General features: G+C 38.9%; 1 protein-coding gene across 3 annotated transcripts in view; it reads right to left on the reverse strand.

Annotated features, from left to right (window-relative positions):
* Nucleotides 1-12,543, reverse strand: part of SEPSECS (Sep (O-phosphoserine) tRNA:Sec (selenocysteine) tRNA synthase) — a 36,468-nt gene that overhangs the window by 20,429 nt on the left and 3,496 nt on the right. For all 3 annotated transcript variants that reach the window (XM_044418223.1, XM_044418224.1, XM_044418225.1), the window contains 3 exons: nucleotides 10,060-10,178; nucleotides 9,797-9,955; nucleotides 3,885-4,038 (listed from right to left, as the gene is read on the reverse strand). In XM_044418223.1, the coding sequence (XP_044274158.1) occupies nucleotides 3,885-4,038; nucleotides 9,797-9,955; nucleotides 10,060-10,178 (432 nt within the window). The remainder of the gene's footprint in view (nucleotides 1-3,884; nucleotides 4,039-9,796; nucleotides 9,956-10,059; nucleotides 10,179-12,543) is intronic.

Here is a 12,543-nt window from a genome sequence, read left to right on the forward strand (position 1 = left end):
CTGTGTCCAGTTCCGGGTACCTAAGTTTTAAAGGATGTAGAAAAGCTAGAAGGGGTAGAGAGGAAGGCAACAAAGATGCTTCAAGGACTGGAAGCAAAGCCCTACGAAGAAAATTGAGAGAACTGGGCATGTTCAGCCTCTGGAAGAGAAGACGGAGAGGAGAGCGCTCTACAACTACCTTAAAGGTTGTCACAAAGAGGAAGATCTATTCTTGCTCATTCCAGAGTGCAGTACACAGAATAACACTCTCAAGGTAAAATAAACCAGATTTAGACTAGACACCAAGAAGAACTTCCTGACTATCAGAGTAATATTGACGATGGAACCTTTTACCTGAGGCAGTTGTTGGCTCTCCCTTGCTGGAGACATTCAAAAAGTGACTGGACAGTCATCTAAACAGGCTGGTGTAACTTAGTGTCCTGCAATAGCAGGGGGTTGGACCCAATGGAGTTTTGGCGCCTTCTAACTCTACTATTCTTGGAGTCTATGACTGTGGCTGTGTTCAGACATGATGCCAAAATGTGACAAGACAATATTCTGAGAATTTAAAGGCATGAATCTTGTGCTTGCACACACATTCTCTCCCAAAGCGTGGGGAGATTAGTAATTTCTGACTCTTACTGACAGGAAACTATTGGTTAAGCCTTCCTCACAAATGGGTATCAATCCCAACTATAAGCATTCTATACATATCTAACCTGTTATCACCTGGCTAGACACATCCTATTTCAGAAGCCAGTGCAAGACAAGATACAGCAAAGTAACTGAGTACAGAGAAAATGCTTAGGCAATGTGTAATAAGCTAGGGGCTCAGGCAGCGATCACTGGCTTGATGAGACTGGCATACATGGGATGTCCTCACTATATGGACATCATATACTTTTGTTCATGGTTGCAGAAGCTCTGTACATCAAGCCAAATCAAAGTAGGAAGTAGAGCAGAGAGAACCCCGTCCTCCAGGAAGGAAGGAGAAAGATTGGGCATAATCTTACTGAAATGCTACAAGGGTGTTCATATATGAGCATCTGATGGTACAGCTTTCTATGTTATGAAACACAGAAACAACAATGGGCAATGAAGAATCCCTTTTCTTTCTTCCCTTCCTTTTCTCTTTTTTTATAAGTATGCATACCTAATTCACTGCTTATAGCCAAGGATGGATAACTAGCAGCAGCAAACCAGATCCAACCTTCAATGCAAATTTATCTGCTAACAACATTTAAATAAGTTGTGTTAAAAATATTTGCTCAAAAATATTTGCTTTTGGTGGTAAGAGAATAAATGAGCCTTTGAATGTTTTAAATGCAAGCTTTTGCATTCCTATCTCACATGTATCTAGGAACAGCAAGGAACTACTGCCAATCCCCTCAAGAGGATTTTTTTCCAGAAGCATGTTCCCTTCTTGGTCCTCTTTCCTGACCCCAGATCAGTAATTACATACTGGTACTCTGTTTCCTTACAGGTAGTCCTTGTTAATAAGTAATGCCAATGTTATTACTGAAGCAGGGTGTTCATGTGAGGGCCAAATAATTCTGGCTACTGGGCCAGTGCCTGTAGAAAAGTGTATTCTAAGAATATGGAGGTTGGCTATTTCTGGTATACAACAATTTCAGGCCACAATCCAATACAAAAAAAAAATTAAAAACCACTGAAATAAATGAGCTTAAGCACATCAAACATGCTAGCAGACTGTTGAATAACAGCGCAGCCTACATGTCTAAACAGAAGTGAAACACATAAATTCAGTGGTCTTGGTTCCAGGTAAGTATCTATCAGATTGCTGCCTTAGTACAAGAACAAGTGAGCTGATTGAAGATATAGATACTCCAGAGAAATATTCTCATGCAAAATGAAACATTTGGGGGGGGGGGTGAAAACTGTCCCCCTCACCTTCCCTCAACCCTGACCTGGAGAAGCAGTTTAAAAAAATCTTTATAACCAAACAAATATTATTGTAAAAAAACTCCAGCATAAAGTTTTAAGGAAAATGCCATTTCATCTGATACCTACACAAAAATCTTGTAACAAAATCGAAAGATATAAAAAGGTATTTTTTAAAGTTGCAGCAATGGGGGTAATCTTGTTGAAAAGATAAGTGTGTGACCTTCAGGGGCTGACAGCAGTCCTTTAATAAAAAAGGGCCCTTCAAATGCCATTGAATATTTTAAATTCATAGTCTCAGGAATAAGACAGAGCACAACAATATAATGGAAGAAAAAGGTGGTGGCGGCAGCGGAATGAAAGGTAAATTGAAGTGGCCTGAGATCAGGTCATTTTTACTTCTTAGCTGTGATTCAAGTTAGTAAATTTTTCAACTCAGTTTAGACAATGTTTGTGGCGAAGACAGAATTATTAGTCCTGCTATATAACTTTCAACTACATACCTGCACAAATGTATATCAAATCAATAAATCAACATTACATTTAAAATGGAATTTAGACTAGCCGCACTAATTTAAAGTAAAACAGAAAAAATGACCCTGAAGTTTAACTGTTATGTGACTATATTTCTAACTGCAAAGATTCCCAGAGGAACACTGAAACTTCCTGGCAGTACGGTAGCATGGGACAGAATGAGATACAGGGGGACAGAATTCATTGGCTAAGAACTGTAATAGTGGCTAGTGTGGTTCTCTAAGTTGCATTTAATGGCATACCATAGGACACCCATGTTTTATTATCTCAAGTTAGTAAAAGCTTTTGACCACTGCTATGACATGGGAATAGGAAACTGTATTAAGTATGCCAACTTGTAAAACATGTGCCTATGTTCCTAATTGTGTAACTGCAGTGATACTAACATACTTGCATGCATAAAAGAAATTATTTTCAGTATATATCACCTATCATTTTTACCACCATTACTTCAAAGACAATCCAATTTGGAGGATAAAGGTTCTTACTCTGTAACCACAATTGCAGTTCATTAGTTTCTCAATCATCTCTGTCTCCCATTCACAAGCCTGAATGACTTACCCATAAAATCGTAATATGATTCAACCTTGAGTAGAAAAGGAGCGGTGAAATCCCATTATTTAGAGTATTTATTAAACGGAGTCTACTGTGGTACTATACAAATCTTGCTGATGGCCATGGATAAAGTTCAAAAAATGAACTTCAATAGAATTCAAAAAAATCTTTAATTGCTGCTATTTTAACTGTTTAGAATAGCTTAGTGGCACTTCTGGAAAGCTAATCGAATACCAAATATCAAGCAAAGTATTTCAGAAACATTTGTTAACATTAACTCTCCACTCCACTGAGCTCCTGGCTGCGTACACCTTTTGTTTCTAGCAGCTCTCTCCCAGCTTTCATTCCTGGCTAAAATGTCTTCTGCAGGTCTTCTCTTCCTCTTATTCTCTAGACTATGCCCTTTGCTGCTACTCCTCTCCTGATGTTCCCTCAGCCCCTCCTTTCATTAGCTTGATCTGGTCTTCTCTATTTGGCCTTCATCTTTTTTTTAACCCCTTTCAGTCTATCCCATTTTAGAACCTGAGCAACTCAACCAGTGACAGCCAGATACTCTTCTACTTGCCCCATCCCTCTATTTTCCTTTTTAGATTTATATTAGGCTTTTTTCTCACAACAAACTCAAAATGCCGTACACCATTCTCCTCCTCCTGCTTTCAATAACAACACCCCTAACAACAACCCTGTAAGGTAGGTTGAGTTGAGAGTTTGTGACTGGCCCAAGTCACCCAGTTGGCTCCCTGGCCAAGTGGGGACTAGAACCCAGATCACCTGAGTCCCAGTCCTGCATTCTTACCACTACACCACACTGACTCTATGACATTAGGGTAGCTTAGCCAATCACTGTCAGCAGCTACCCCCTTAAACTCGCAATAGATTATAGCTACTGAATATTTATATGTGGATTTATTTACCTGTCAGGTACCCTTGGAGCAAAGCATGAAGTGGTAGAATGAACACAGAGAATATTATCAGCCCCAAGATCCTGGATTTTAGCTTCCACTGCCTTGAGGTCTGTACGCAGCTCATCACCTTCTAATACATTTTCTATCACCACAGGCTCAAAACCTAATCCGGCCAACAAAAACAACAGATGAGTCGGCATCAAGGGACCTTCTGTAATTAAATCTTCAATCTGTGTCCCAGTTTGCATTTTGTTTAACTTTATTCTCTTTTTACCACACTCCTTTATAAGTTTAATATTAATTAACTTGGTCAGCCATATACAAGTACAGCGGTACCTTGGCTCATGAAGTCAACCTGTTCCACAACTCTGGCGACCCAAATTCGTTGTGAGCCAAGTCAAATTTCCCCATAAGGTTCAATGTAAACAAGGTTAATCTGTTCTGTAAATATTTTTTAAATCACAGGGAAGATGGGCACCATCATTGGGGCGCTGGGGGGGAGATGGGCACGATTGTGGGAAGATGGGCGTGACTGTGGGCGTGCTCGGGGGGAGACAGGCGTGATTGTGGGTGCGATTGGGGGGAGACAGGCACGATTGTGGGAAGATGGGCGTGACTGTGGGCGTGCTCGGGGGGAGACAGGCGTGATTGTGGGCGTGCTTGGAGGGAGACGGGCGCGATCGCAGCCCTCTCACCCCCAAGCATGATCATGATCGTGCCCATCTTCCCAGCGCGAGTGCAGCCAAAAACAGGCATGATCGCGGTCACACTGGGGCAGGCGCGATTGCAGCCATCTCCCCCTCCACCCCAAGCATGATCGTGATCGCGCCCGTGCAGGGAAGATGGGCGCCATCGCGATTGTCACCTGATGCGGAGTTCGCGACCTGAGAATTTTTTTTTTTTAATTTCTGTTTGTGACCCGATTTGGTTGTGAACTGAGGCGTTCGTGAGCCGAGGTACCACTGTAAAATGGTATTAGATTATTGAATTTGGAGATTACCATGCTGGTGTGCATAAACACTGAACCTCACGTAAGAAAAGTTTAAGTCAATGCAAACAAAATGTATAAAAATATTTATTTAATGAAGGGGTTCCCAACTTTTCGGATTTCTTTGGGAATTTCAGAAACTGTTGTGGGCATCACCACAAATTACTTAATCAGTGAATTGCCACTTTGGAAGTTACCTGTTGCATTTATTGCTCTTATATCTTAGTCAGCAAAACATTTTGAATCTACTGGACATCACAATGTGTATTTAATAAAGCATTGTCTAATTCAAGTAACTGCTGGTAGCGCAATACAGCTAATGGTTCTTTTAAACACAAGTTTTGGCAATGTTTAGTAGCTGCTTCTTTTGGGGAGAAGATTATAACAAAGAAATTTGGAACAGTCTTTAATATTTACTCATATACATTTTTTTATTTTCTTCATGGAAATTAACTAATGAAAGGGTAAATAGATTTTCTGTGCCTTTTTAACAGCTAAAAAACTGATAAACCTCCAAATCCTGTGATGCAATGGATAGAGGTCTTTACAGCACTTTCTGTATATGAAGGAGTGGCATATAGATCCAAACTTCAACTGAATAGTTACTTGTATATTTGGTCTGTTTATGCTAAAGCCTAGAAATTTTCATATAAAAGTTTGCATATATATTAAAAATGGAAACAATTTTGTAAAAATAAAAAATGTAAAAGTTCAATTCCAGTGGATACTACATTGGGAAGCCAACACTCTAGATGCCTTGAGAAGTTGGGGACCCTTACCTCAGTGTATTTAATTTACCACTCTACTACAAAGCTCTGTATGCTCTACTGTGGAACTTAGAATTCAAACACAGGCCAAATCTATTGCTATCATATGCATGTAATTTTAAAAAGTATTACTAAAATTATCACAATAAAAAGGTTAATGTCTGTGTTTCTGCACATTTGTATATTAACATATGAATAATACTTGATCTACTAAAAAAGTCAACAAATTACTATAGTGGTTACTTTTTGGAAGCTGCCCTCAGACTCTGTTAGGCAGCAGAATATAAATTGTATAAAATAAAGTAGAGGGTTTTGTAAAAAAGTAGCTTACCTATGTTTGCAGGATTCCCTGTTACTTTTGGTAAATACAATAGAAAATTGCTTTCTATATGTGCAATGGTTCACTTCATACAAATAATGGCAATTATAGCAGATACAAGTTTTGAATAACTCTCATTGGCTACAAACCAGCACACAGATAGTATACACATTTAAATTATTTCACAGGAAATCAAGCAGACGTCACAGTGTGCTGAATGTGAACTCAAAAAAAGGGGAAAAAAGATTCAGACACTGGATTTTTGGGATACTACACCCTCCCCACTTTGGACCAAGCCAAGGCCTAATTAAAAATGGACCCATTTCAAACCCCAGTGTTCTCAAGCTCCCTTGTTTGCCACAACAGCTAATTGCTGTATGCCACCTAGAGAGCCTTTTGAATTACTTGGAGGCATAGAAATATAATAAATAAATGTCCATTTTGGTTTTGGGAGGTAAATAATTTGCTTTGAGAAAAATGTATCCAAAAAATATCAAGTAAGAGCAGAGGAAGGATCAAACAATCCTTCCAAGTGTTGTATAATTGGCCCAAAATCTTGACATATTGATTTGAAAAACTAATCAAGTAATGCATTTAGGGAAAATGTCTTAATGGGTTTGGAGTAATAGATAGTGACCAGGTGTACACTATCATGGAGGGGAAATGGCTTGTTTTCTCTTCCTGGATAGGTGGGCTGCAAGCTTCCAAATTAGCAGAATTACCCTTGCTAGGTGCAGGTTGTCATGATGTCAGCATCTGGCAAAGGTGGGTGGTGGTTTATATATCACCTTGAAAAGTATGGCTTTTCATGGAGTTTCAGGATGGTTGATAAACCACTTCAACCACCCACCCTTGGCAGTTCAGATGTCATGACAACCTACGTCCAGTAAGGGTAATCATGCTAACCAGGGGAGCTTATGACTAGCAGAGGTAGAGAAGGAAAATAAGCCACAATACCTTATTTTTCTCTGTGATCATGTGAACCCACCCAGCAATTGGTGAGATTGACCAATGTTATCCTTTTATATGTCTTAAATTTCAAAGGGAACTGAAAAATGCCATGTTAAAAACATTTAAAATTGTCCATAAAACTGTTATGTAAAATAGATTAAAAAGAGAACTTAGTAAGGTAATATGCCAGATTTGGAGTCACACTTCAAATTCCGTGGAAACTGTTCAGTTTGAAAGCTTCAATTATTAACAGTGACGCAACAACTGCGCCCGGCAGTCCGGGCCCAATTCAAGGTGTTGGTGATGACCTATATAGCCCTAAACGGCTTGGGTCCTGGTTACCTGAAGGAGCGCTTACATCCATATATGCCCAGCCGCCCCCTGAGATCGGCGGGAGAGGCCCTTCTCCGGGAGCCCTCCGTGGAAGAAGTTAGGAGGGTGGTTACCCGAAGGAGGGCTTTCTCAGCGGTGGCGCCTAAGCTATGGAATGCGCTCCCCAGAGAGGTCCGCCTGGCACCGTCGTTATTTGTTTTTCGGCGCCAGGCAAAGACCTTTTTATTTAAGCAGTATTTTAAATGTTAATATTATTGAATTTTATCTGGCCAGGGCGGCTTGTTTTATATTGTATGTTTTATATTATATATTTGTATTTTAATGTATATATTTTAAAATGGTATTTTAATTTATTGTTGTAAGCCGCCCCGAGGCTTCGGCGAATGGGGCGGTATAAAAATGTTTTAATAAATAAATAAATAAATAAATAAACAAACAAACAAAAATCACAGTCGTGTATATTGTAATTAGCTAGAAAAATCAGTACTAGATTTGCTTTCTACTTTCTTACACTTTTCTCATGTCATTACGTGAGATAGTCCCCCCCCCCAATATATAACCTAAATTGCAATGTGTAGCATGCTTAAATCCTGTGCTGCTAAAGATTGTGGTTATTTTTAACCTAGTGATTAAAAACAATGAATAGACATTTTAATAACTGTGACCAAGTTATGTTTTCATCTTCAGCATATTCCAACTTTATTACTTCAGTGCAAAGGGGGTATAATATGCATTGTTTTGACTTGCTACTTGAAGCACAAAGTAGCTATACTTTTTCTGCAGTTACTATAGAAAGCAATAATACTCAACACATATTCTTATACAAGCTATGAAAGCTTACTGTACTAAGATATTTTTTTCGTCCACTGCATCTCCATACCTATACCTAATACAATCAACATCTTTTAAGACAGGTTGGAAAATTATTTTTCAATAAAAATTACTGGTATGTTGCCTAGCAGTTATCAAGCCAGACTGGATTCCAATTACCAATACTGAAAATCCTAGCTGTTTGAGGACAGAGAATCTATTATGTCCACTTTTCTAAAGTTGATCATAATTTGGGACACAACTCTACTTAAAATTGAAATAATGCTACCCTGATTTATAATTTGTATTTTAATACAGTCATAAATAGTCATAATTAATTAGTATTTTAATATGATCATATCCAATTAAGGTAAGCATGTTGGAGATTACATGAGCAGAGCTGACTAGAGCCAGGGGTCAGACTAGATAACCTAGGCGACCCCTTCTGAATTGCTCTTTTTCTATGTTTCTAAACATTTCTAGCTGCCTATGAGCAACCCCACCCCAGCCATAAGCTGAGCTACTGTTATGGTATGGAATATTTACTAACATTCTAAATGCTAGAAAGAGAAGATGTTAGCAGTGGAATGCTAATAATCAGTGTAGCTTCCGAGTAATAAAATACATGGATTTATCATACTAAGCTGTGAAACATGTGTGTGCATGTTGGGGGAATAATACTCTTTAATTGTACTGTAGATTGAAAATATTTATCTACAACATCTGAATCCCATTTTTATGGGTGAAGATGCAGTCTATAAATTTATAAAACAAAGAAATAGAAACTATATGTGAGCGGTCTGAAGGAGCTAAAAGCCAAATAATTGTGAGGTATTCTGCTGAAATCCATTTTTCATGGTTGCTAAGAAAGTAAGAAGTGGGAAGGAATAGCAGCTACACAGAATTAAGTAGGCTGCCATTTGCATTTCTTAAGCAAAAAGCCAAACCTCTGCCTAGAAGTCAAGGCTGTCTCCCTGCTGTTCGTGCAATTCTTGAAATACATCAAGTGTGAGATTCTGATTTGGCTGCTAACAAGGATCCTGGCCATGACACTGCCATGAAGACAGGTGGGATACAGTTTTCTATGAGAGACTGGAAGAGTGAGGCACATGTGAAATCCCTATGTGAGAACAAATGCATATAACATTCTAAAGATAAAATCCTATGGCCTCCCACCACAGTTTGAGGAGCCACAGAATATTTCAGAGTCTTAGCACTAAAGTCCTTCAGCCTTGGTGTTCAGACTCTGAAGGTCTCCCCTGTTCCTCTGCAAGATGGTGCAGAAAAAACTATGTCTGCTGTCATCCATATTAGCTCTGCATGATCTAATCAAAAAATTGATTAGATCATTGACAAAAATTGATTAGATCATTGACAAAAAATGTCAAAAAAAATGCAGAGTGAACTGGGAAAATAGAAGATTGTGGACTTAAGAACATAAAGGACAAAACTAAATTTTGCACAAGCTGATTATTTATAATCAAGCTATCTATCTATATCAGCCCTGCACAGCTTCTGACCTACTGAGCCAAAATAACTGACTAGGAAGGTATTGCTAGGAAGGGATCTGTGAGGAACCCATCTAAAGTTTATTATTAGTGGTTTATTACCTGCTCTGGCTAGCTGCGAAAGACTACTGCTGTTGGTTTCTATAATGTTATTTTCACAAATGCACATTGTAAAACAAGCAACATACATAAATGTTTGAGACCATGTAACTCATCAGTATCCATATCCACAACCATCCCTTTACCTGCAGTAATCATTGACTTGAAGCAGGACTTCTGGTCTATACGGGGCCAAATAATGTATTTTGCCTTTGGTCTCTTGTGCCGCAGGGTTAAGAAACATAAGGTTAGACTCATGCCAGTTGCCATGGGGACCACAAAGCAGCTATTTGCTGCTCTGACACCTGCAAGAATAAGTCAGATCATATTAACATTGGTATTAAAGTAATACCAATCACTCATATTATTCAGGGTATCCATAAGGAAACACACATCATTTCATACTTACCAGCAAGTTTTATAATGTCCAAGACAATTGAATTAGTAAGTTTATTCAAGAGACTAGAGCCAGCAGCTTTTGGCTGGACAGCAGAAATATCACCTGACCTTCCAATTCCATGGATCAATCTGGAAAATGAAGAGAACAATGGGAAGAGATCTAACATTTAACATTTTTACAGAGCTATGGGTTGCTGGTGATTATCTGATGGAAGGTATGCTGTCAGTGGAACAGCAGAGGGCACAATCCTCCTCTACTCTGGAGTTCCTGTACCCTCTCAGCTCTGAAGCACTGGGGGACCTCCAACGCAGATTTAGAGGGGCAGGGCCTCTCCAATTGCATGAGCAGATGTTCACTCTCACTATCTTAAATTTAAACCTCCACAGCAAAGTTATGGTAGCTATTCTGATCTGATGCATATTTCTGCATGATGCCTGAGCTAATAACATAACTTCTAAACGTTTAATTAACTGTGAAATCAGCTCTCATATATATCACAATGTAGTGCAGATCTATATAGCTTGTGACCAACAAATTTGAATACAGCCCTATATGGGGGCTTGAGATTATCATTTTTGCTGCCTGTCTTGGATGGCAAATGCAGAAGGGCTAGTTGAAGACCTATAATGCATGGCTGGTAGGCTGCATTTTGCTTAGTGGGTCTCAAATTGTGTACACTAATTCTGATTTAATGCTTTGCTCTGAACAAACATATCAGAGAACTCAGCTTATCGCTCTGAAAATTGGAAAAAGCTGATCCCTGAGTGCTGGTACCTACAACTCCACGGGAGCCAGTCATGAGCATTACTACTTCAGTGCAAAGGAGAAGTTGAAACGTGTATGTTGCTGACATGACAGCTGGAACAATAAATGCATACTGTTTTGAACAGCAAAATAAACACAGCTTTCAAAACTCAAAATACTACAACACAGGGAAGAAGCTCTTACACAGCATATGTGTATTGTGGAAGGATTTGCAGGAAGAAGGGAGTAGAAAAAGGATGATGAAAGACATGGGACTACTGCTGGTTCCTTGCAATCAATTCTAAGGCTTGCTGAATGGGCCCCTGAACTTCCAGCACCAATGCAGCCTTAAAAATACTGGAAACTACAGCAAGGTGCCCACGCTTTGGGATTAGCAGCATACATGGGAGATCCGTCTAGGTTTTCTCTCCACTTCTCCAGTAGAATGCTCTAACAGCTGCTGGAGTGTCACAACATAAGTGGGACTTAAACATTTCCTAGATATTGCAAGTCCCTCATACCACTCTTTGCCTTCTCGGAAGTGCTCCATAAGATGACATGTTCAAATCTTCAGTGCATGCTAGATAATTGGCTGGCACCTGATTATCTTATTTTGTTTCACATAGGGTAGGTCTCCAGCACTATATATATATATTGCAAACCACCATGTGAAGGGGAACCAATTCCTCTCCTCACCCAACCCAACTCATTTATCATATAATCAACATGTCTCCCACCTAAGAAGTAAGTGGTGATGACTATATTTTGGCTGGCTAGTAAGTCATGCCAAAAGCTGTGAATCTCTATATTATTCTACATAAAGTCTTGCATACAACTGTTCCAACACTTTAAGAACCAGAGATCTTACTCCGCTGCCATGACTGGTGAAACAACAAAACATACTTTTTGGAATAGTAAAATAAGTATGAATGGTATCTCACTGTGTCATTCTATTAGCACAAATGATGCCCTGACTTCTGAACAATACACAGGAGAAAACCCAAGTAGTTGTGTCTATTCAGACAATAGCACATTATGTTTATGCAATCAGTTGTGTCTAACTCTTGTGTAGCCCACTGTACAATCCACTGCACAACCTCTTGCACATTACTCTTGTGCAACCTGCTGTGCATCATAATGGGCAACCACTTCTGCAACAGGTAGACTCAGTGAAACTCTGCTACTTCTATCTGAGTTTCTAGAAGGACATCATTGGATGCTACCCCAAATCTTTGAAAATGCATTGTCTGGGGCATCTTTAAATTATAAAGTAGCCCAGTGAAGTGCCAGATGACCTAAGACTTCAAGCTATTAGAAACTGAGTTTGCCTATAAACTCTGCTTCATTTGAATAAAATCCATTTTAATGGGCTTTTATTCATGTTAACAGCAATTAATCTGTCATAAGGGTCATTTAAAAATGCAGCTTGCATAATTCAATATCTCTGCATGTAACTGATGTTCAGTATGTTTTTGCTTTAATATATGGGAGAGACAAAATTCTGATTAGTGTACTAGTGAAGGGTAAATGTTCCATTGTAAAACTAATTAAGTTGAAGTGGAGAAGAAGAATACATCATTTGTTTCTTCACCCCAAAATTCAATTTCACTAAGCTAATATTTGTTAACATAAAAGCAAAGTAATAAAGTTTGGATTTTTATCTTACAAAGAAGTGCTTCACAAGCACTCAGATGCACAAAAACAACCCTTACCTACTGATCTACTCATGAGGAATGCAACATCTTTAAA

Source organism: Varanus komodoensis, unplaced genomic scaffold (assembly GCF_004798865.1).
Source record: "Varanus komodoensis strain SLA01 unplaced genomic scaffold, ASM479886v1 scaffold9, whole genome shotgun sequence".
In the NCBI taxonomy this organism is placed as follows: domain Eukaryota; kingdom Metazoa; phylum Chordata; class Lepidosauria; order Squamata; family Varanidae; genus Varanus; species Varanus komodoensis.